The sequence below is a fragment of the Alexandromys fortis genome, unplaced genomic scaffold (genome assembly GCF_014885135.2).
Source record: "Alexandromys fortis isolate MF-2015 unplaced genomic scaffold, M_Fortis_MF-2015_v1.1 scaffold_228, whole genome shotgun sequence".
Lineage (NCBI taxonomy): Eukaryota > Metazoa > Chordata > Mammalia > Rodentia > Cricetidae > Alexandromys > Alexandromys fortis.
Genome location: NW_026068115.1, coordinates 1,466,782 through 1,488,161, shown reverse-complemented (window position 1 = coordinate 1,488,161; position 21,380 = coordinate 1,466,782). Strand labels below are relative to the sequence as shown.

Genomic DNA, 21,380 nt, shown 5'->3' with positions numbered 1-21,380 from the left:
TGAATGAAGTTGAACAGAAACAAATACATGCCCAGGAGAAATACTGTGGAAGTGCCAAGAAAGGATGGCTCACAAGAAAAAGTGGCCAGTTTTGTTTAGTTTTTTTTTTTTCTTCAGGAAAAATGCCTTTAAGCTAAACTTGGTTTGTTTCTTTAATGATAACTCATTTCCATTCTCTACAAAGTTGTTAGCTCTTGGGTAAATGCCCTGTCTTTTTGTATCCTTTTTAAATGTGGATTTTGAGCCTGTTAGTCCATTTACCCTTGGGCTCTTACTCGAGATAGATAATCTTGGACACATTGGAAGGCAAGCCTGCCTTTGGCCACTCTGCGGGATCGCTTTGCATCTCGGAGAACTGTTTCCAGAGATCCCCCTCATTTGCCATTTTCTTGTTTCCTCCTGACAGCTGTCCTTTGTTTTCCACACAAAACCAGCTTAGTTTTTCCTAGTGTGACCTAGAGAATTGGAGTTTCTATCTGTGCCTTGACACAGATACCGAGGCTATTAGTTTTTTTGTTTGTTTGTTTATTCCCTTTTGATCCCTGAACCTCGAGGTGAGCGGGGGACTAATGAAACCATTGGTCGATGTGAGCGCATTTCTCCAGGAGCCTGCACCTGCATATCTGCTAGGGCGCTTTAGAACACACCAGTTTTATATCTGTTGAATGTCCATCTTCTCTCCACGGGCTGTGAATGTCCCTTTAGACCGTTTTAGTCCCCCTCACCCTACACACACAAAGAGAAGAAATGCAAAAGGGGGAAATGGAGTTGCCTTTTGCTCCCAGAACCTAAATGAATAGTCATTGCCTGTAATGCTGGTCTACACTTGACGTTTCCCACTGCTTTAGATGTGATGTATCCGGTGCTGTGAAGGTAATGATCCTCAACCACAGCAATATTCTGTAACAGGAGTATCTGTCATATTCATCGGGATTACCATGTTCATTGATTTGTGTCTGTAAATCTGCTGTTTCTACCCTTTAAATTTGATCTATAATTGGACCTCCTTAAATGGTTCAGATAAGGTAGTCTGTATTTCCTCAGTGCAGTGTTGCTGTCAGCTTCTCCTTTTTCATTATACATTCAGCAGACTTGATAAAATCAGCAGGACACCTCATTTGAAACTGTTTAATCGCTGCCTTTTTCCTTTGCTAAACCATTGAGGTGGTCAAGCGATGTACACAAATCATTTTAAATAGAAAATATGGTTTTCTCTGTGACCCCACTAAATAGATAGTGTTATGCAAAACAAGTTAAAAAGTAATAAATGCCAAAAAATCTTCTAATTGGAGTAAAAAATTGTGGACAACTGTATCCTCTCTCCAAAAGTAGAGTGCCCTGAAATGATGCCAGAGCCCTGTGTAGACAGATGACGGTTTTCTGAAGCTTCTCGGGGTTCTGGACAAAGCAAGTTTACATTTTCAAATAGTGCTGAGCTGCCTTTGTGTCCACTCAAAGGCCAGGCTTATTTGTAATGCCTTTACATCCAACCTTGCTAAGGATAAATTTGCTCTGCTAATAACTGTGCAGCATAACCTTTCAGCCATTTGCTATTGTAATAAATTTTTGTATCTTTGTCATTTTGTCTACTCAGCTGTTAGTCCTCAAAGTACAAACTAAAAATAATAGCTCCAAATAAATGCCACGGAATGCAGTGTTTTACTGTAGTAACTGGGGTAACCTGATAGCTCAGCTCGAAGTCCCATTACCATTGCTGGTGCTGTATCTGCCTCCCTGCCTATGTGCCAACGTGACTTTACCAAGACCACATCATTAAAACAATGTCTTCTTAACAGGTTTGGTATTTAGCACTGTGTCTAGTAGCTCACCAAGGCAAGTGTGGAGCACAGGCTTCCTCGCTTAGGCTAGAGGGAATTATGGGGCACTCCCCTCTTGGAAAAATACAGATTCTCCGTGACCTCATTTTTAAGCATCAGTATTTCACTGCAACTGCTGCACAGTTAACCCTGTAACAAGAGGGCCAGTTTCAGGGCTCCCTAACTAGTAAGTGGCTCCAGCTTGGAAGAGCACTGACTTTTTCTGGAATGTGGCCTGTAGACTTGGCCCTGACACTGAACTCAATGTGACACTGGGCATGTTTGACTGCTTTTGCTGACCCAAGGTAAACTGGAGATGGAGATGCTGAGTGCTGGTAAAATACACTAAAAGTGCATCTTTTCTTACAGGTTCCGGCTCCTTGGCAGCAATGGCTGTGTTTGAAGATAAGTTTAGACCAGATATGGAGGTATGTAAGCCTTGCAGCTTCCTGCTTTCAGATATTTTCCCAGTTGTGTGTCAGACATTTACAGGCTGACTGCTTCCTCCAGAGCTTGCACAGCACTGTCATTCCTTTAGTGCTCACACGGGTAGTTGTTGAGGAGAATGTTGTGAAAACATTCGTTGTGGTGGCCTGCAGCCCTGCTGTGCTCTCCCTCGGACGTGACGTGGGGAACCCACTCTGGGCTCTTTCAGACTCCTTGCAATGTGGGATATTTTCCTGTGTTCTGAGATTTTTGTGTCAGGATACCAGACAACCTGTTTTTCTGTTCCCTCACTAAAAATAGAGTAACTATGTATGTCTTTCATGTCACACAGACCTAACCTAAAAATGGGTCAGTTTTTAAAATCTCTGTAGACTGCAAAGTCTACAGAGAAGTAGGCAGAAGTGGGGATAAAAATGTGCACATGTAGCGTCCTTGCAGGGTGTTAGGGATCTAGTGTTCCAAGTGTGTTTGTAAGGGATTGTTTGACTGTATTTACTTTGGTAGTAGAAGAGGTAGCATCTTGTGAAAGACATTTGCCTGTCTGCTTTAATGATAGATGCATTCTCCATGAAAGCTCTCTTCCAAAGAAATCCCTTTAATAGCAGATGTATTGATCTTGTGTTGCTGCTTCCAAAGGCGTGGTCAGTATACTGGGTTCCTGTGGTGCCACATAACCCCCTCCTTCCCCTCGATTAACCTGCCCTGGTCAGGAATCATCTCTGTTTGTACTGGATGTCTTGATGGTTAGTTTTTTGATAGGGAGCATCAGTCCTTTTCAGTGGTTCATAGGTGAACGGTTCAGGAGTGTTTCACCTCTTCTTTTCCATTCTTTCTGATTTTGCAAGTATTTTGTTTAGGACCAAAAAGACAGACATTTTGACAGTATTTTGTGCCTGATCATCTTTGGGAGAAGATGGCATATGAAAAATACTTTGTTCTTCCATTCTGTCATTGTCATTGAAGCAGTAAGTGTTATGCTCCAAAGTTCTCTCTGCCCTTCAGGTTTGGGCCAACTACTATGAAAGACAGAACTGGTCAGCCAGGACACGTGTCTCCTGTGCCCTTGGTACATGAGGCTAACACCTTAAATAATGTGTTCCATGAACTCCGTGTGATCCTTTTCTCCTAGCTACAGGAGTTAAACATATAGAATCTAGGTAGATGGTTGTTTTTTTTTTTTTATGGTGAAAAAGTGTATATTTAGAATTAGCCGGCTGGGCTCAGTTTAGATGATTCCGATCTTATTGGCAACATCCAGAGCATCATAATCAGGAGCCAACCGAACATACGCCTTCTTCTCTCCATCGGGCCTTATGAGGGTGTTGACTTTGGCCACATCGATGTCATAGAGTTTCTTCACAGCCTGTTTGATCTGGTGCTTGTTGACCTTGACGTCCACAATGAACACAAGTGTGTTGTTGTCTTCTATCTTCTTCTTTGCTGACTCGGTGGTCAGGGGGAATTTGATGATGGCATAGTGGTCAAGCTTGTTCCTCCTGGGCGCGCTCTTCCGGGGGTATTTAGGCTGCCTTCGTAGCTGCAGGGTCTTGGGCCGCCAAAAGGTGGGCGATGTGCGGATCTTCTTTTTGTGGCTGTGGACGCCTTTCAGCACTGCTTTCTTGGCTTTCAAGGCCTTCGCTTTAGCTTCGGCTTTGGGAGGGGCGGGAGCTTCCTTCTTCGCTTCCGGCGCCATCTTGAACTAGGTAGATTTTGTCTATTAAAAATGATAGTGTCTGAACTCCAATTAAGAAGAATAAGCAGGGCCAAGTGTAAAACTGTAAATGAAATTAGAATTCTGTTCTCATTTCTCAGTGTGAAAATTTATTCCTATATCAACATTATTTTCTGTTTGGTGTCCTTAAAAATACATAGAGAAAAAATTATGTATACTAGGTCACTTAAAAAGAAAAGGACCCAAACCCAAAGTCTCTAGTTTTCTAAGTAGAGGAGTTTTAATGTCAAACTCATCTTTAAACCACATTAATCTTTTCAGATTTCCTTGGAAGTTTTATCTTTTTCAATTGATTAGAATTTCCATATGTTAAGGAAAACTGAGAATTGCAGAGTTAAAATCTGAGGTTTATTAAAAGTGACCTGATGCTCCGCCAAAGTAATTTTATGCTGTGTCAAGCCTGAATTGTAAATAGTTCAAAGGCCATGCATTTAAGGCAGGTATGATTTGGGGAGAAAAGACATCAGCTTCCCTTCAGTACAACTTGGAATTTTATCATTCTGAAGAGAACATTTCTTAGATTTAGTATTCCTGTATTTGAAACATTTAATGTTCTTCTACATTACCCGTGAGACCCTGAGACAGGTTGAAACAATTCCCATTATATAAATTTATAATTTTAGGTTGAAACTTAACACTGTCAATTAAAAATCACTCTTAAAGCCCAAGTGATAGTCTTAACAACTGCCTGTAGATAATACTATAAAAACCTGCATTCATGTTAATAGATATGTTAAAAAAAATCTTGATTTGGGAGTGTGGCTTACTACTAGAGCACTTGCCTAGCCTGTGTGACGCCCTGAGTCTGATTCTTAGCCCAAAACACAAACACACACACGATTAGTGTAAGTATATTGATAAAATAAAAACAGTAAAGCCACAGTGTAGTGGCGCACGCCTTTAATCCCAGCACTTGGGAGGCAGAGGCAGGCAGATCTCTGTGAGTTCGAGGACAGCCAGGACTACAGAGAAACCCTGTCTCAGAAAACCAGAAAACAACAATAACGAAAGTTATTGGGGAGACTTAATTTAGTCTTGGGTCTTGAGTTTGCCATTTGTGTATTGAACTGTTTCCCTGCCGTGTCCAGGTACCATTGAGGCTATTATTTTTCTTTAAAATGTTCTTTATTTTAACAATAAATTGTTATAGTTGATATGTCATAAAATGCGCAGAAATGGAGTTACAATTAGTAACTGTCATTAAATCAAGATGCTGTAGTTTTTTTTGCCTCCATTACCCCTTGCTAGTCAGCCTCTTCTTGAGCTTCCTCTTAATTCGTCTTAGATGTAATGAGTATCATAACATCTTGGGTATTATGTGCTTGTTTTAATATGGGTGCATGCTGTTTATGGAAATGTGTCACCCTAACTTAACCCTTGAGTGTTAGGGAACAGAAGTCACTCCAGCCATTCTTGTTCATGTGTGCTGGCAGCCCTTGGGATTTCTCATTCATGTGTGTCTCTGTGCTCCCTTGTAATTCTGTTCTACACTTTTCCTGGCTATTTTTTAGAGGCATCTTCCCCACTTGTCAAGGAGTGGGAGCTTCTTGAGTGCAGGGGCAATGAGACCATCTCTGTTTTCCAGCTTCCAGCTCTCAATACTTGCTTGTCAGGGCAGAAGGACCCTGAGCTAAAGTGGAATCTGAGTCATCAAAGACCACCGGAGGGGGCTGGAGAGATTGCTCAGCGGTTAAGAGCATTTCCTGTTCTTCCAAAGGTCCTGAGTTCAATTTCCAGCAACCACATGGTGGCTCACAACCATCTGTAATGGGGTCTGGTGTCCTCTTCTGGCCTGCAGGCATACACACAGACAGAATATTGCATACAAAATAAATAAATAAATAAATAAATAAATATTAAAAACAAAAAAGACCACCGGAGGACCAAAGGGACTTCCTCTTCTTCCTGTCTGGAAAGTTCAGAACGTACTTTTGAGACAACAGGAAGATAGCCAGTACACTTCTTTACAGTGCTATAGATATCCCATAAAGTACCCAGGGACAGAAAGTGGGGATTGAGGCAAGTACTCATTGAGAAGGCACAGTCCAGAAAAGCCTCTGTCAACCCAGTGGGGAGACCCTGAGATGGGCCTCTGCTCTTGGATCATCGGAGCCATGGACTTGCCGCAAGTCAAAGCTCTTGGTTCAGCATTTGGGAGAAACAAGTAGCTAGCTGGTGAATGTAAAGCACATTCGGTCTCTAGAGGTTCTCAGCTAGTTGATGCCTGCGTGTTTGGAGCAGTTTCATAGTTTTCACTTGTCCAGTTTTCTCCCTTGCTGCTAATAATTTGGAGGATTGAGGGTGGGCTCTGCCTTTGTCCATTTCAGTTTCCTTACTTACATTGTGCTGGTTGGTCCCTCGGAAAACTCAGCCATTTTTGTTGTTGTTTGCTTTTTGAGGTAGGTTCTCAGTATGTAGTTCAGGTTGGCTGCAAAATTCTTGCCTTGTCTCCTTGGTGCTGGGGTTACAGGGCTGTGGCACATACTAGTTAGTCAGTATTTGTGGATGGGGCAGAAATAACTTTCTTAAGTTGTACTCAGGTTCATCTTTTTCTGAAGCAGCCTTTACCTTTGGTGTTCATAGTGTCCAGCTGTGTTAGAAGTGAAAATTTTGCTGGACGTTGCTGACACATACCTTTAATCCCAGCACTCAAGGAGGCAGAGGCAGACGGATTCCCAAAGTTAGAGGCCAGCCTGATCTACCGAGTGCGTTCTAGGACAGTCAGTGCTACAGAGAAACCCTCTCTCAGGGAAAAAAATGAAAAATGTATCAAAATAGAATTTTACTGATAATAAGAACCCTACTTTATTATTATTATTGTTAATAATCAGCATTCCTTGAGACTAGCAGCTTTTAAGGGACAAGGGCAGTTACTTGAGGGTGTTGCTAAGCTTCAAGTTGCCTTGCCCGCTGATTCTTTTCTCTGATAAGGCTGTGTAAGAAGCCTGGCAGTCATTGTTACCCGACAGGGTAGCTGAGTGGGGACTCTAATGTTAATCATATTGTGACCTTTTCAGATAATTTTCCAGTCAATTGTAAGGAATGCGACCAAAGTACCTGGAAATATAGTGATGGTCCAGAAATGCAGACTTTTCCTGGAGTTGGGGGGTGGGTGGGGAAATGAATATTGGATGTGCCCTAGTGGAAACTTAGGGCACTTCTCTTTCTAGTCCTTTTCTATAAGAAGGATTGTTTTCATTTGGCCTGTTGAGAAATTTCAACTCTTGAAGATTATAATTCATTAAAATAGGCAGAAGATTAATATTTAGTTCGTCAAGATCAATACTGTCCCCTCTTTACACTAATTGTCAGAATACTGTGCGAGGGCCGCCGAAGGCTAGTGGAGTGCGGCAGGACCCTGACATCACAGGGAGTGGATTCAAAGGCAAACTGTCCTGCACCCTCTGGTATCGACTTGCAAATTAGCATCTGGAATCTAATTAAACAAGCTTAATGAAAGCAGCAGCTGAATGCTGCTAGAGAAGACAGTCAGCTTCCCCCTCTCTGATACATATTCTGTACCATCGGAGCTGGTCACCAAACACATTGTGAGCACAGTTTAAAAAATTAGCATTTATTTGAAGACTAGAAACTGTTTTTCATTTTGTTATGCGTTTGGCATGCTCTGGCATCCCATGAGAGCCATGCCACAGCAGATAGTGCACAATATTTATAAATCCATGACAGGCAATAATAGCAACTTGAAAAATTCTTTTGCTAGAATCTCAAGTTGAGAGCTGCCAAAAACTGAGAGGCTCAGATCTGCAGTGGCAGCTGCTGTGCCCTACAGTTAGAATTCTAGACTTTGAAGATGCTCAACTTAAAGCAATGAAGACTGCAGGCTTAGCCAATTTTTGCAGGTTTCTAGAGCTCTGGCTCTCTGCCTTTTGAAGATGACTTGTTGAAGTTTCTACCACTGCCTGAGGCATGCTAACACCGGCAGGATCTTTTCCTCCAGTCTTAGTGTGGCTTCAGTTTTAAGTAACACATACTTCGTCAGTGCCTACTGTGATGGCCCTTTTTGTGGTTGCAGTACCAAGGGATGAGCTCTTACCCTGTACCCTTCAGAGAAGTACAAAGATAGATGGTGACGTATACAAGTGCCACTCAGCTGTCCGATTTATGGAGTCATATTTCATCGCTTGGCCAGTGCTGGCCTCTAGGGAAGCCCTTTGCGGATTGCTAAAGATGTGAGCAGCCATCGCCCTAAAGGCTTGCGGTTATTTCACAAACGTGACGCCAAACACCTAGCTACTGAAGAAACAGGATTAATCTGTCATTGCGGGCAGCTTTAGATCCATTTAAATAATGGAAGACTTGATATCAGTCTGCTGCTCTGACAGCAAATCTTAGAAGTGATTGTGTGTGTGTGTGTGTGTGTGTGTGTGTGTGTGTGTGTGTGTGTGTGTGTGTAATAGAAGCAAAACTGCAAACTTCACCTCTGGGAACAGAGGGATGGTTAGTGGCAGAGATCTGTATTATTTTGTTCTTTTAAAAATCCGTTCAGTTTATCACATAGCATGGTCCTGTGGGTAACCAAGAGCATAAATTCGTTATGGGGGAATGGGGCTTAGGTGTTGGAGGATTGGGCTGCTCCTCTGTTTCTGTTTTACTACTCACAGCATGGCTCTGGGCAACTAGGGGACCAAATCTGTGAGCCAAGTTTCAGAGACCTACCTGCAGGTTGTCAAGAGGATTAGATCCTAGCAGTAAAACACCTTCAATGGCAGTGTATACAAAATTGGGTTTCTGAAACATGGTGACTGTCTTCTAGTTAGTAGTAGGTTGAAAATGTCACCTAGAAGCCACTAACATTAGGATCTGCTATCAGACTTGGGGGTTTATAGCATAGAGAAGAAAGAGCCTTCTTTCCCATATGGAAGCTTACCATCCAAGACAGACCCATGTGATGGGCATGAGGACAGCACAAGTCTGTGTATTATGGGAGTGTTTGCTTTTGGGGGGAAGGTAATGAATGCAGCAGCCATGGTTTTAGATGTTTACTTGTGTGCCTGGCTCGCTTCTAACAGCCTCCCTGTGTTTTTTCACTTTTCAACAATCTTGGAGGTTAGTGCTTTGTTACCCACAATTTGAAGGAAAGAAAATCAGCCCATGGAGAGATCAGATAACCTGTCTTGAGGTTACATAGATGGTCAGCAGTGAGGTCAGTATTTGAACTCTTATCAGTCTGACTTTGGAGTTGTTTGCTGAAATCAGCTACTGTGTGGTTGTGTCTCTTTGCCTGGTATGTAATTATTTGACAGCAGAGTAGGAAGATATCTTACTCTTGAGGCTGGAGTGTTCTTTTCCTCTCATGAGGTCTTGTGAAGACAACAGAAAGCCAGGCATGTGTCAGAGGGGGTGCACAAAGAGGAGAGAGAGGTGGACAGGGCAGGGGAAGGAGGGAGAAATACATTTGGCTGTGGCAGAGATTTTTTTCTTCTCTTTGAATCTAAGACTTTGGGTTTGTTTTTTCGTCTTTGTTTTCATCTGTATCAGTCCTCCAACCCAAATATCCTGTGGTTATTCCTCTTCAAAGTTTCCTAATGATGTCTATTTATAACAGAGTTGTTTTCTGTGGATGGCTGATGTATAGATGGCACAACCCTCCTCAGATTTAGTGAGGAGACCAAGAGGTTTTTAAATGCTGGTGTGTGATATTTGTCCATTTGAAGCAAGTCATGAATAACTTGAACAGGGGTGGGGGTGGGGCAAAGCAAGACTATTGTATTTGAATAATGAGGTGCTCTCTCTTCTCCAACTGCCAAAACTTTTTAATCTTCGTCAACAATTGTTCTGTCCGACATTCTATTTAGGTCGCATCTGTGGACTGCGAGCTCAGAACCCTGACAAGCAGCATATGAATTCTGTATTCATTAGTGATCTTGATCCTAATGCCTCTGTCCCTGCCACAGGGGCTCAGGTGTGGAAGCTGCTGGTTCGTCCTCCCAGCTGACACTGAGAGCTTTAATGACTCTATTGGAAGATGACCACTGACTGGGAGGTTTGCAGGCAGAACCCACACCACAGAGAATGGTGATCATGGAGGACTATGGGGTTTAGCAGAGTGCCTTCCTGTGCAGCTTGAACCCCATTGGCATTAAACACAATGTTAAGTGAATGCAATTTAAAGAAAAAAGGCTGACCTTAACAAATAGTAAAAATGATATCAACTTAGTGAGCATCTCTTGACTTAGTTTTTCAGATTTTTCAAGTTTAAGCTTGTATTTATGTGGTAGTTACATCAGTTTAAGTGTCTTATATGTCTAGAGGAAAATCTGCAATTCAAACCAAAATTCTTTTGGTGCTGGCCCTTTTGTTTATTGTGATCTTTTGCTTTTAAAAATTACTAGAATGTGGATTTATTGATTGATATGCAGCATGTCATTAAGTATTTTGACCTTTTTAAGGACACTTTCTTCTAGAAACATTAGATGCCTTATTATCTAGAGACAACTTCATTGGTTCATAATTCACACCCATACAGTTTGCCTGTGTACAAGTTAGCTTTTACTATTTCATTAAGAGTTGTACAGTTATCACTGTAATAAGTTAGAACATTTTAAACTTTGTCTGACTCTAAAGACCAAAGTTATATCATTGCTTATTTCCTGTCAAGCCACCTATTCTGGACATTTTTCATGAATGTCACGATAGGTGATTTTAAAAAAGACTTATTTTAATATTTTCAAAAGATTTCATTCATGTTGTGGCACATTTTAGCATGTCATTGTTTTATGAAATTGAATGGATGTGGTGGCATCCTTTGGCTACCCTTTAGTTGGTGGGCATTTGGATTATTTCTACTGTTTGGCTCCTTTCCATTCGTCTGTGAACATCTCTTGTGTGTTTGTAGATCAGGGCTAACCTTTTGTGGTATTGCCAGACCTTTCCATAAATTCTGTGTTGGAAGCAGCATAGGAAGGTTTTGATTGCTTTACATCCGTAACCAATGCTTGCCACCTGTCATTTTGAGTCATCCAGGTGAGGGCGAATTGTGTTTCACTTTGGTTTTAATGAATCCCTTATTAAGAAAAAATGTGACTGTGGGAATGTGTAGATTGAACAGTTTAACATTGTACATGCTTATAAGCTCTGGTTTTGGGCAGTAATTGGTCTGATTATGTATTTGTTTAAATAGTGAAAGATCCCTTTGGAAGGTCTTTTAGAGGTTGTTTCTGTAGTTTGCCTTTGGTCACAATTTCTTTTTACCGGTTTTCCTTAAGACCGTAAGCATGAGAATCCGTAATAGCGTGTCTTTATTGTTAGATCAAAAAGATATATTAATTTCTAAGGTAATTTTTTTCTCTGGTTCTATTTAACATGCAACTTTAGGTTTAGAGGTGTCAGAACCCCCAAAATACAATCCCAGAAACCTTGCATAGAATTATTTACAGTAGTGCTTTTCAGTGGAATTGATGAGTAACGCTTAGCAATAAGTAGACATTTATGGGTTAGTAGGAGATTTGGGGGAATTCCTCCTTATGGGAAGCAGTATTGATGGGATGCCTCCTACCAGCTTGTATATAATCTGTTTCCTTTTTTAAAAACCGTGAAGCAGAGTTGGAGTTAGGGTAGGGTAAGGTCAGAACAGGGATTGTCGTGCATGCTGTAGAGTGGGCAGACTCAAAGTGGGAAACTTGTCCTATGGTTTTCTTTTAAAAAGTGAGTTTGGTGCAAGACTCTGGGTTTGATCTCCAGCAATTGGGGGTTGGGGGCAAGATGACTCAGAGGACATAGTGCTTGCCACAGAAGCCCGGTGACATGAGTTTCATCCCTGGAGCCCATGATGGAAGGAGAGAAATCCTCTGATCTACACACACACACATACACACAGCAACCACTAAAACAAACATTTCTTAAAAAGTGAGTTTGTTCATTAACCTTCATCAGGCGATGAAAGGAGACAAGAGACAGAGACAGTGACCCACATTGGAGCACCGAACTGAAATCTCAAGGTCCAAATCAGGAGCAGAAGGAGAGAGAGCACGAGCAAGGAACTCAGGACGGCGAGGGGTGCACCCACACACTGAGACAATGGGGATGTTCTATCGGGAACTCACCAAGGCCAGCTGGCCTGGGTCTGAACAAGCCTGGGTTAAAACCGGTCTCGCTGAACATAGCGGACAATGAGGACTACTGAGACCTCAAGAACAATGGCAATGGGTTTTTGATCCTACTGCACCTATTGGTCTTGTGGGAGCCTAGGCAGTTTGGATGCTCACCTTACTAGACCTGGATGGAGGTGGGTGGTCCTTGGACTTCCCACAGGGCAGGGAACCCTGATTGTTCTTTGGGCTGATGAGGGAGGGGGACTTGATTGGGGAAGCGGGAGGGAAAGGGGAGGCGGCGGTGGGGAAGAGACAGAAATCTTTAATAAATAAATAATAAATAAAGAACTCAAACTGTAAAAAAAAAAGTGAGTTTGTTTTCTTGAATTGGAACTGTCCAGCAGCCCACTTTGGAGAGGCAGAAAGGGACTTCCTGAACTAAGGTGCCTCCCCAGGTTTTCTTGTTCTCATAGGCGTTCTTGTGAAACTTTAGAGTACAGTTTTCTTTATTCTGTGTCTGTTGGTTCAGGAGCAGGACTTTTTCTGTGCAGCATTTAGATTTGACAAGAGACTGTTTTTCTCCCTCTGGTTCTTTGGGATTCCACAGTCTTCTTGACTTAGAAGTGGATCCTTAGCTGTCTGTTTCTCTGACAAATCCAAGTCTTTTCAACTCTCTCTCCAGAATGCCAGTTTAATATTGGTGGATGGTTTTCATTTCCACCCTTGTTATATTGTTTGTTTTTACCTTTGGATTGAGACAGGGTCTCTCTGTGTAGCAGCCTGGCTGTCCTGGAACTCACTCTGTAGACCAGGCTGGCCTTGAACTCACAGAAATCCACCTGCCTCTCTGCTGCCTCCCTAGTGTTGAGATTAAAGGTGTCACCACCACCTTATGTTCTGCTTTTAATAAAGTTAAAAGTCGGATGTCTAGGGTATGGGATGAGGAAAGATTAAGTTTTTCCTGTTCTGTTTAATCTTGGGAACCAAAGGAAGAGAGATTGGGAGAGAAAAGCCGCAGTTCTCCTGAGTCTCCAGGTGCACGGAAGAATTCCTCTTGACTCAGGTTTCTGGGATTCTAGATTCAGTAAACCTTAGGAAAGTGACTCCATGAATCCCAAGGGTACCTAGTTCTGAATCTTTGAGGATTAATGAAAGGATAGTTATAAATAGTGACCTGGCAAATCTGTTGGCTTTAATTCTTTTAAAGAAATTTTCTGCTAAAAGTATTTCTGTGCTGAGTTTCATATTCCTAAAGAATCAGTTTGTGATCACTCAGAAGATTCTTACTGGTGCCAGCTGAATACAGCACACTGCACATGGTGCTGGACCAGGAGTGGGATGGGAAGAGGCCATCCTGAGTGCAGGAGAGACTTCCTGTGCAGCCATTAGCAAAGCAGATGGAAAGAGGCCTTCTCCTGCATTGTGGTCGATAGGTAATTATTTGTGATGCATTTCTTTGGAGCAGGTGCTCCTTCTGAAATGCTTTTGCTTCACATATTTTCTATAACTGAAATGTAGAGAGAAATGTACTATGTAGGAGAAATATTTCACAGTATGTTGCTGCCTGCACCTGTGGCAAAAATCCAGCAGGCAAAGTAAGACTTTGTGGGGACTATGCAGTCAGAGAAGCAGAGGCCAGATGCAGGACTAGTATTGAGTGGGTTAATGTCTGGTGACTTCTATTGTGCATTGTGGTGGCACCTTCACCTTCTTTTGTCTAATAGAATTGCCTTTGTTGACTTGAATTTTAGCCTTTATCTTTGTGGTACTCAGGTGAAGCCAACATTTGGAATATGAGTTCCTTAGGAGAAGAATAAAAGAAGTTCTTTTTCAGATTTCTAGAACTCTATTGTAGAAATGAGAATCACAATTACCTACAAGTGACTGTCAGGGGTGTGACTGTGAGCTAAAATTCCAGTGTCAGAGTGGGGTTTTGTTACAAAGCCAAGGAGCTGCCTGTGGCCAGAAGCTTATAGACTCTTGAACAATGGGTTTCTGCTTTTCTTGTGTATGAGTAAGAGAAATACAAGAGATGAAGTATAGGACTGAGTGTTACTAGATGGTAGCTTAGAATCCTATAAGTTTGCGTTGGCAGGTAATTTGACATAAATTCTTAATGTAAATTTGGGTTAGTGGTGAAGATGTTATTTTAGTGAAAAAGATAAACTGCTGATTAATTCAGCATAGAACTCAATTACAAATTGAAAGTGCCTCTGCGGGACTCCCGGGCCCTAAAGACAGCAGATGTTGAATTGGTACTCCAGCATATTTCACAATGATATGAAATATTAACATGGTTTATTATACTTGTGTGGTATGTGATATCAGGAAGGGGGAGGTGGTGGGCATGTGGGTGTGCAAAGCAACCCAACATTACACATCCACTGATATACACTGAAGTGTGATTAGGAATTTTAGGAAATTTCCCCTTTTTTTTCTTTTTAAAAAATAAAGTGGCTCTATGGAGAAATTATGCTTAAAATAACATTTGGGGCTAAGCATTTAAATGTAGTGTCTTTTTGGTTCATGCTATATATACTGGTAAACATAAAAACCGGCAAGCGTGGTAATGCAGGCATTAAGCATTCAGAGAGCTGCTGCGAGAATGAGTTCACTGTGTCACCAGTCAGATCGGATGGCCCAGAAAGTTAGGAATTGCTTCTGTGCTGCTTTTACCTTCTGATCTAAAACATGGTAATTAAAAAAAATTACCCCTGTATTCTACAAGGAAGTTTCGTTTCTGTAAAATGAAGAAGATCCTCAGTTTTCATATCTCAATCTACTCAGGGGAAAGTCAGCAATCTCATGGATCGAGAGATCTGGACAAACAGCTGCCAGTATTGGAAGGGATTGGCAGTTCTTAAGAAGAGAGGGATGCGACTAAAGTCGGCTAAGATAAGATAATTCCAAGCCATTATGTCTTGGTTTTAGGCTGTTTTTCATGACAACTTATAAAAGTGCTGGTTTTGGTAGCTGGAGTTAAATAGTTCTAGAAGTGACCGATGATTATGGGAAGAGTGACTGTCAGCCTTTGGCTTATTGTGAAGACTTTTCAAAAGGTGCCCATTCTCACAAACGCCTCAGGCACAGCAAACATGGCAAAGGTAGTCCCAGAAGAAAAGCTGGATGCTATGGGCCTCTGGAAGCTGATGACAGGCAGGGGTCTTGTGGGAACGCAAAGACTGGTTTGTTGATCAGGGTCTGTGACAGTCTTAGTCTGGTAGTACAAACAGGTCCACAAACAACTACCGACAGTATGTGATGACACACACAACAAATTGGCATACAAGGGGTCAACTTTTAGAGGTCAAACACGAGTGGGGTGGGAGGGAACATAACACAACACAGACTTAGAGACAATTGGCAGAGCATGCAGCAGGTCACATAGGTTGTCGGGGTTTGTGGAAGGGTAGGACACCAACCCTAAAGGAGTTTATTCTGCATAAAGGTACTTGATGCGGTCCTGCTCTGTTATTTGTTACCCTGGAACTTTAGACGGTTGGACATATTTGGAAGTAAGAAAAGAAACTCCAGACAGTGTACAGTTCTAAAGTTGTGTGAGTGGTCACTTTCTGAGTTAGCATGGCTTTTTAATTAGCATGCACTCTTCAGCATGTGCTAGGGCTGGAGCTCAGCAGCCCTGTCCCTGCATGTGAATATTTAAGTTTAGAAAGCTGCCACATTCCATTAGAGGTGGTTGTGTTTCAGCAGTGGGTGCAGGAGCTGTGTAGACTTCAGATATCCTTTGAGATTTACGTGGCATTGTAATTGGGAGATGCTGGTGCTTAGTGTGTTGTGCATGGTGGAATGTGAGATTACCAGCTGTAATGAGACCCCAGCAGCATACCTCAGGAAGGTAGTTAAAGTTTTAACCTTCACAGATAATGTTACTTGTGGGTTTCTGTGAGATAATTTATACCATTCTTGTCTAGCCCTGAAACTGCAGAAACTAAAACAAATATCAAGTTATGCTACACGCACACACACACAAATATTGTTTACAGGGAGTACTGTAACCATAGAATGCAGATCACAGCACTAGATAATCATTTTTCTGAAATTGGAACTGTGGTGATAGGAAAAAATTACAAAGATAAAATGATCTGTTGACTTTGGTTCCTTGGCAATCCGTTGGCTGTCAAGATGAAAGCTGAGGATAGTGGCAGCATTCCTGTTTCAGTCCTGGGGAGGCTGAGGCAGGAGGACAGTTGTAGCTACCTAGCAAAAGTGTCTCAGAAAAAGATTTTTAAAAACACCCCCCCAATATAACCTTTATTTCATATGTTTGAATGTTTGCTTGCATGCACACACATGTACCACATGGGTATCTGGTGCCCAAGGAGGATAAAAGTATTGGAGCCCCAGAACTGGAGTGACAATTGAGAACTGCCATATAGGCACTTAGAACCCAGCCCAGAGCCTCTGCAAGAGCAGCTGGTACTCTTGACTGCCGAGCCATCTCTCCAACCCTGACAAAACCCAGATGAGTAGTTGGGGTAAGGAGCACCAAGGTGTATGGGTTTTGAAGAGGCCTGTTTGTGCCTTGGGCTTTCGCTTCCCTGTGTAGGCCTGCTAATAAAGCAAAAAATTCACTCCTAATATGAATGGAAGCCAACCTTCTAGGAAGACTTTGGGAAGATCATGCGTGTAAATGGCTACTCGGGTGTATCAACAGCTTGTTCTCCAGTCTCTTGCCCCAAAACTTTTAAAGAAAGTTTTGTCCTTGCCCTTTTGTTCAGTTTTAGTTAAGACTTGTAGTCGACAGATGGCCTTTTGAAAGCAAAGGTGGATGGCATCTTTTATTGCGGATACACAGTAAAGAGAAGAATCTGATTCACTCTGTTCTGGGAGAGGAGCTGCGCTTTAGAGATGGGAGCTGTGGGTGTCTCACAGGCTTCCACTTAGGACTTGTTGAGGATGGGTAGATCGTGCAGTGGAGTCAGCAGATGTTACCCACCTGGACCCAGGACTTGCTAGAGTCGCATGGTTTAAACCACAATGCCATGATTTGGGGGATTGTTCGGAGGTTTTGTTTTCTTGGGTGTACAAACCGTGGACTTTGGGGTCAGGCCAAGTGGTTTCATCTTAGGCCTTTCAGTTTTTGATCATATGCTGTAGGCTGGTCATTTGTTATCCTCTGCCTCCCTGCATTTGTAAGATAGGAGTGAGGGTGGGAGCGCTTGAGCAGAGTAAGTGGGGATGGGGACATGGTTAGTGCAGTGCATTAGATGTGAATTCTATCCCCCATAGAGAAGTTTCTAGTGAAGAGAGGAAGTAAAAGTGTGGTTTTTCAGTGCACTTCTGAAATAGAGCAGTAAATTCTATATGAAAGGTGCACTGGCAACCGAGACTTAAAGCTTCATATCAGATTTCGTTTGTAGTATAATAGCTGCTTTCATAATTGATTTTTTTTTTGGCTCTGTTATTATCAGTTCTAGAAGAGTGAGACTTTTGTTTTGTAATTTTGTTGGGGAAGGCTAGTGAACACAGAGGAATCGGATCAACAGCAGCCAGCACGGTTGTCTGCACAAAGGAAGAACACTGGACAAGCAACTTCCCTTGTGCATAGGAACAGATGAGACTTAAAATCCTAGGTGCTAGATTATGGGCCTCTTGTAGGGAAGACCTAAAAAATGCTGTGTGATGAAACCACTGAAGTCTTACAGCTAGTAATTAACAAGGCTGGGTTCATGCTTAATCTTTATTCCCTTATGTTCTTTAAGCCAAGGCCGGTGAGATGCTCAGTGGTAAAGGTGCTTGCTAGCAAGCTTGACACCCCACCCTACACCCAGCTTGTCTTTAAAAAAATTTAAAAATTAAAAAAAAATTCTCTAGTCCTTTAAATAGATCTATCAGAACCAGACTCCAGAAGTTTTATTGTTTGTGTTCTCTCCTCCCTGCCTCCAGACAGGGTATCATTGCTTAGCCCTGATTGGCTGGAACTATGCAGACCAAGCTGGCCTCTGCCTCTTGATTCTGGGATACAGGGGACTACCATCACATCTGGCTTCTTTGTAACCTTTTGGAAGCATACCTTCTCTGCCCTTAAGGAACTGAGAGTTTATGTGAAGACTGAGTCTTGGGGCCCAGGAAAAGGTGATGAGCTTGGTCCTCAGAGAGGGTCCTAGTTGTTGTTAGCTGCTTCTAGTTACTCCCCTCTTCCCTGCCTTTCCCAGGTTACTATTCTTGCCCAAGTGGGTTGCTTCCCTTGTTGATTTGTTACTCCTCCCCTGTAAGTTCAGTAAACTTTGAACGAGTCTAACTTAACTTTATTTTGTCCCTTTCTGTAGACACCCTTTAGGGAATCTGTTGTGGAAACGTACCATTGTCTAGAGATTATATCAGTTACTATTGTCTTTTCCATCAACCCACCAGAAATTACAGACAGCCCCTGTGCGCCGGCTGCATTCATTCAGAGGAGTACTCAGTGGCCACAGCATGCAAGATGTCCATGTGACACCCTCTCTATACCCCTCTTAACCCATACCTTTCCTGCCAGTGTACCAAGCTGTCCTCACCAGGAGTGTGCTTGACACATCTATCCTGCTTTTGCCTCTTGTCTCTCTCTAGTGCTTCTAGTCCCGGGTTCTGCAAGCACAAATCTAGCCATATCAGCTCCTAGCTAAAAGTGTACATGGCTTTCCACTGCTTAGAGGGCTGATGCAGCATGATGTGTAAGGCTCTCGGGAATTCAGCTCCACTGTGCCTACCTGCCTAACCACACCTTCCCCACTCCTTGTTCCTGACTCCTGATGCTGCGTCTGCCCTCTACTTTGGTTTTCTTTCACTCCATCTCAAGACTTGGCCCAGTTCTCAAGACCTGACTAGTAAAACCTCTGACTACCCACTTCTTTTTCAAGCCTGCCTCTTGGTAGCACGCATTTCAACCTAGTAAGATTCCTTTCTCCTTAGGGGTTTCAATGTTCCTCCCTGAGAGGCTCTGCTCAGAACTCTTCCCTAGTACAGTTGTGCCTGAAGTATGTGCTTACATCCAGGCGTGCATTCATGCAGAGCTGATTGAACCTAGACATTTTGTAAACAATTTTGCATGACTTGAAATTTGCTTTATTTGTGACTATCTTGAAATTTTCTAGAATGTGGTACTCTGTTCGTTCTTGGCTCTTCTGCCCATCATTCTTAGATTTTGAGGCTATAGAAGCAGGATAGTGCGAGGACACGCTCCACTGGCCTTGAGCATTTGCAGGTACCTGGCCACAGGATGGGACTTACATCTGTTGAGACCTGTGCTACAGATTCCCTTCTGTTTTTATCAAACCCTTTCCTGCCACACCTTTGCCTCCTTCCTTCCCCCTTTTAGTACTGAGATTGAGCCTAGGGTATCACAGGTGTAAAGCGCTTATTCTGTCACTGAACTGCATCCCAAGCCCAGGTCTAACCTCCTCACCTTCCTTCCCGTTTTCAGTGATAAACGGTTTATCTGGCCATTTTAGTTCAGGAGCGAGATAATAGATTTTGAGAATTACTAGGCATATTTACCACATTCTTTTTAAACCTTGTTTTTTTTTTTTTTTTTTCTTTTCTCTCCTTACGTTTGATTCATTGCAGCCTTGGAAATGTGTTTGTGTTCATTGTGCTGTGAACGCTGGTCTCCTGTCCTTGTGGAAAGCAATATGTTCTCATCTCTTTTGGTCCTTTTCCCTTTGGAAGCTCAGGTATTTTCTTTCCAGTCACTGTCATAGATTCCAGTAAAACCACTTGCCTGCCGTCAGTTTTCCTAATGGTCGGATAGGGAGAGAGACTTTGGTGGTGCCAGGCACTAGTTTGGCACAGATTCCTGGCTCTTTTCACTCGCAGCCAAGTGCCTGTGGGTGCATCCGCCAAGCTTTGTGTGCGCCCTCGTGTTCTCACCTGTAGAAGCAGACAAGGGCGGCGGAAGAAGGCATGGGTGTTCAGCACAGCAGTTTACCGCAGCTTCTTTCTTCTGCCCTAGAGCTCATCAATAGATTGGTAAATCCTGTGTGCCTGGAGATTCCTGTCTTTTTATTCTTCTTCGGAGCCCTTGGACAGAGGCACTGTCTCCATTCTTGCAGGCTACAGCTCAGTGAGTGACCAGGCTTTCTAGAACTTTGTTCTTTCTAGCCTTTTCTGGCTCATTGTTACTACAGCTTGTGTGCACTCCAAGTCTCTAGCTATAGTCAGGGTTTTCCGACTCGGATTAACTGGGACAGCCCAGATGGGCCGTCCCATCCTTCCTGAGAACTCCTAAAGTCTCTCCTGCACCCACCACAAGCTTTCCTTGGTGAATTGCATCACTGACATCCTGGTGCACCCACACAGGGCAGCATACTGTACCACTCCAATCAGAAGGACACATTCCATCTCTTTTTTTGTTTAAACTTACTTGTTCTTTCATTCATTTTTTAAGTTTGGTTTAAAAAACGGGTTTATTTTAAAGTGTGTGTGTGTGTGTATATTAAAGGTGATGAAGGCCAGAGCCATCAGATCTCCTGGATCTGGAGTTACAGGCTATCTCTAATGGGAGCTAGAAACTTTAAAAGTAGCAAGCCCTCAAGTTTGGTTTTTTGCGATAAGGTTTACTTTTAGCCCAGGCTGGCCTTGAACTTGATGACCATCCTTCCATAGTCTCCCAAGGGCTTGGATTCCAGGTATCTGCTGAAATTGGTAACTTTAAAGGCCCAGTTGCTATTTACTTCTACGCAGTGATTTGTAGGTATTCAACAGGCTGTCCCCAAGAGCTCATGTCAGACCTGAAATTTGGATGTCTTTACTTTGTTACCCATCCCAGTCTGAAAAACAAATTAACTTTTCTACTATAAAGGATGTGGCCACATGTGGGATACATCACATTTGTGTAAGAAGCCTACTACTGGGGGAGGGAACTTTTAAAATACTCTTTCGAGCTCTAAGTTTTGTTCACCTACCAGCCATTAAATTTAGGCCCCATCAATGGTATAGTTAAAACCTCAGCCTATTACACTACAAGATGTCATATTCAAGCCCTTTCTTCCTTGCTGTTAACTGTCCTTGAGTGACCTCCAGTTGAGACTGACATAAATTTGGAATTTCTCTCTTTGGTATTGGCCTGTCCTTTATCTTTGTCTTTTGAGTCTAGCAAAGCTGTCTGTGTTTGAAGTAGAGCTTGTTCCTTAACTTATGGTTATACATGTTGGACACTGATTTCCTGGGATACAAAGTTGGAAAGGTATGAAGTGCAGAAGTGTTGTCCATGTTTAAGAACTCAAACTCAAAAACCATACCCAGACTTAACCTGCTCTGCTTCAGATCATCAGAGCAGTAGGCTGTTATTTCTTGTGTATGTGTTTGCGGACATGGATGATGGAGTTCAAGGTC

The 21,380-nt window shown here is 42.5% G+C and overlaps 2 protein-coding genes across 2 annotated transcripts in view; one reads left to right on the top strand and one right to left on the bottom strand.

Moving 5' to 3' along the window:
• The window catches only part of Psmb7 (proteasome 20S subunit beta 7), a 59,398-nt gene that overhangs the window by 29,272 nt on the left and 8,746 nt on the right, over positions 1 to 21,380 (top strand). Inside the window, exon 6 of the mRNA XM_050124848.1 lies at positions 2,187 to 2,245. Within this exon, the coding sequence (XP_049980805.1) occupies positions 2,187 to 2,245 (59 nt within the window). The remainder of the gene's footprint in view (positions 1 to 2,186; positions 2,246 to 21,380) is intronic.
• Positions 3,430 to 7,093, bottom strand: LOC126490148 (60S ribosomal protein L23a-like). Its single transcript, XM_050124849.1, has one exon. The coding sequence runs from the start codon at positions 3,955 to 3,957 to the stop codon at positions 3,490 to 3,492; it is 468 nt and encodes a 155-aa protein (XP_049980806.1). The 5' UTR covers positions 3,958 to 7,093; the 3' UTR covers positions 3,430 to 3,489.

Coding starts and splice junctions, on each gene's coding strand:
- LOC126490148 (XM_050124849.1), bottom strand. CDS start 3,957: ATGGCGCCGGAAGCGAAGAAGGAAGCTCCCGCCCCTCCCAAAGCCGAA.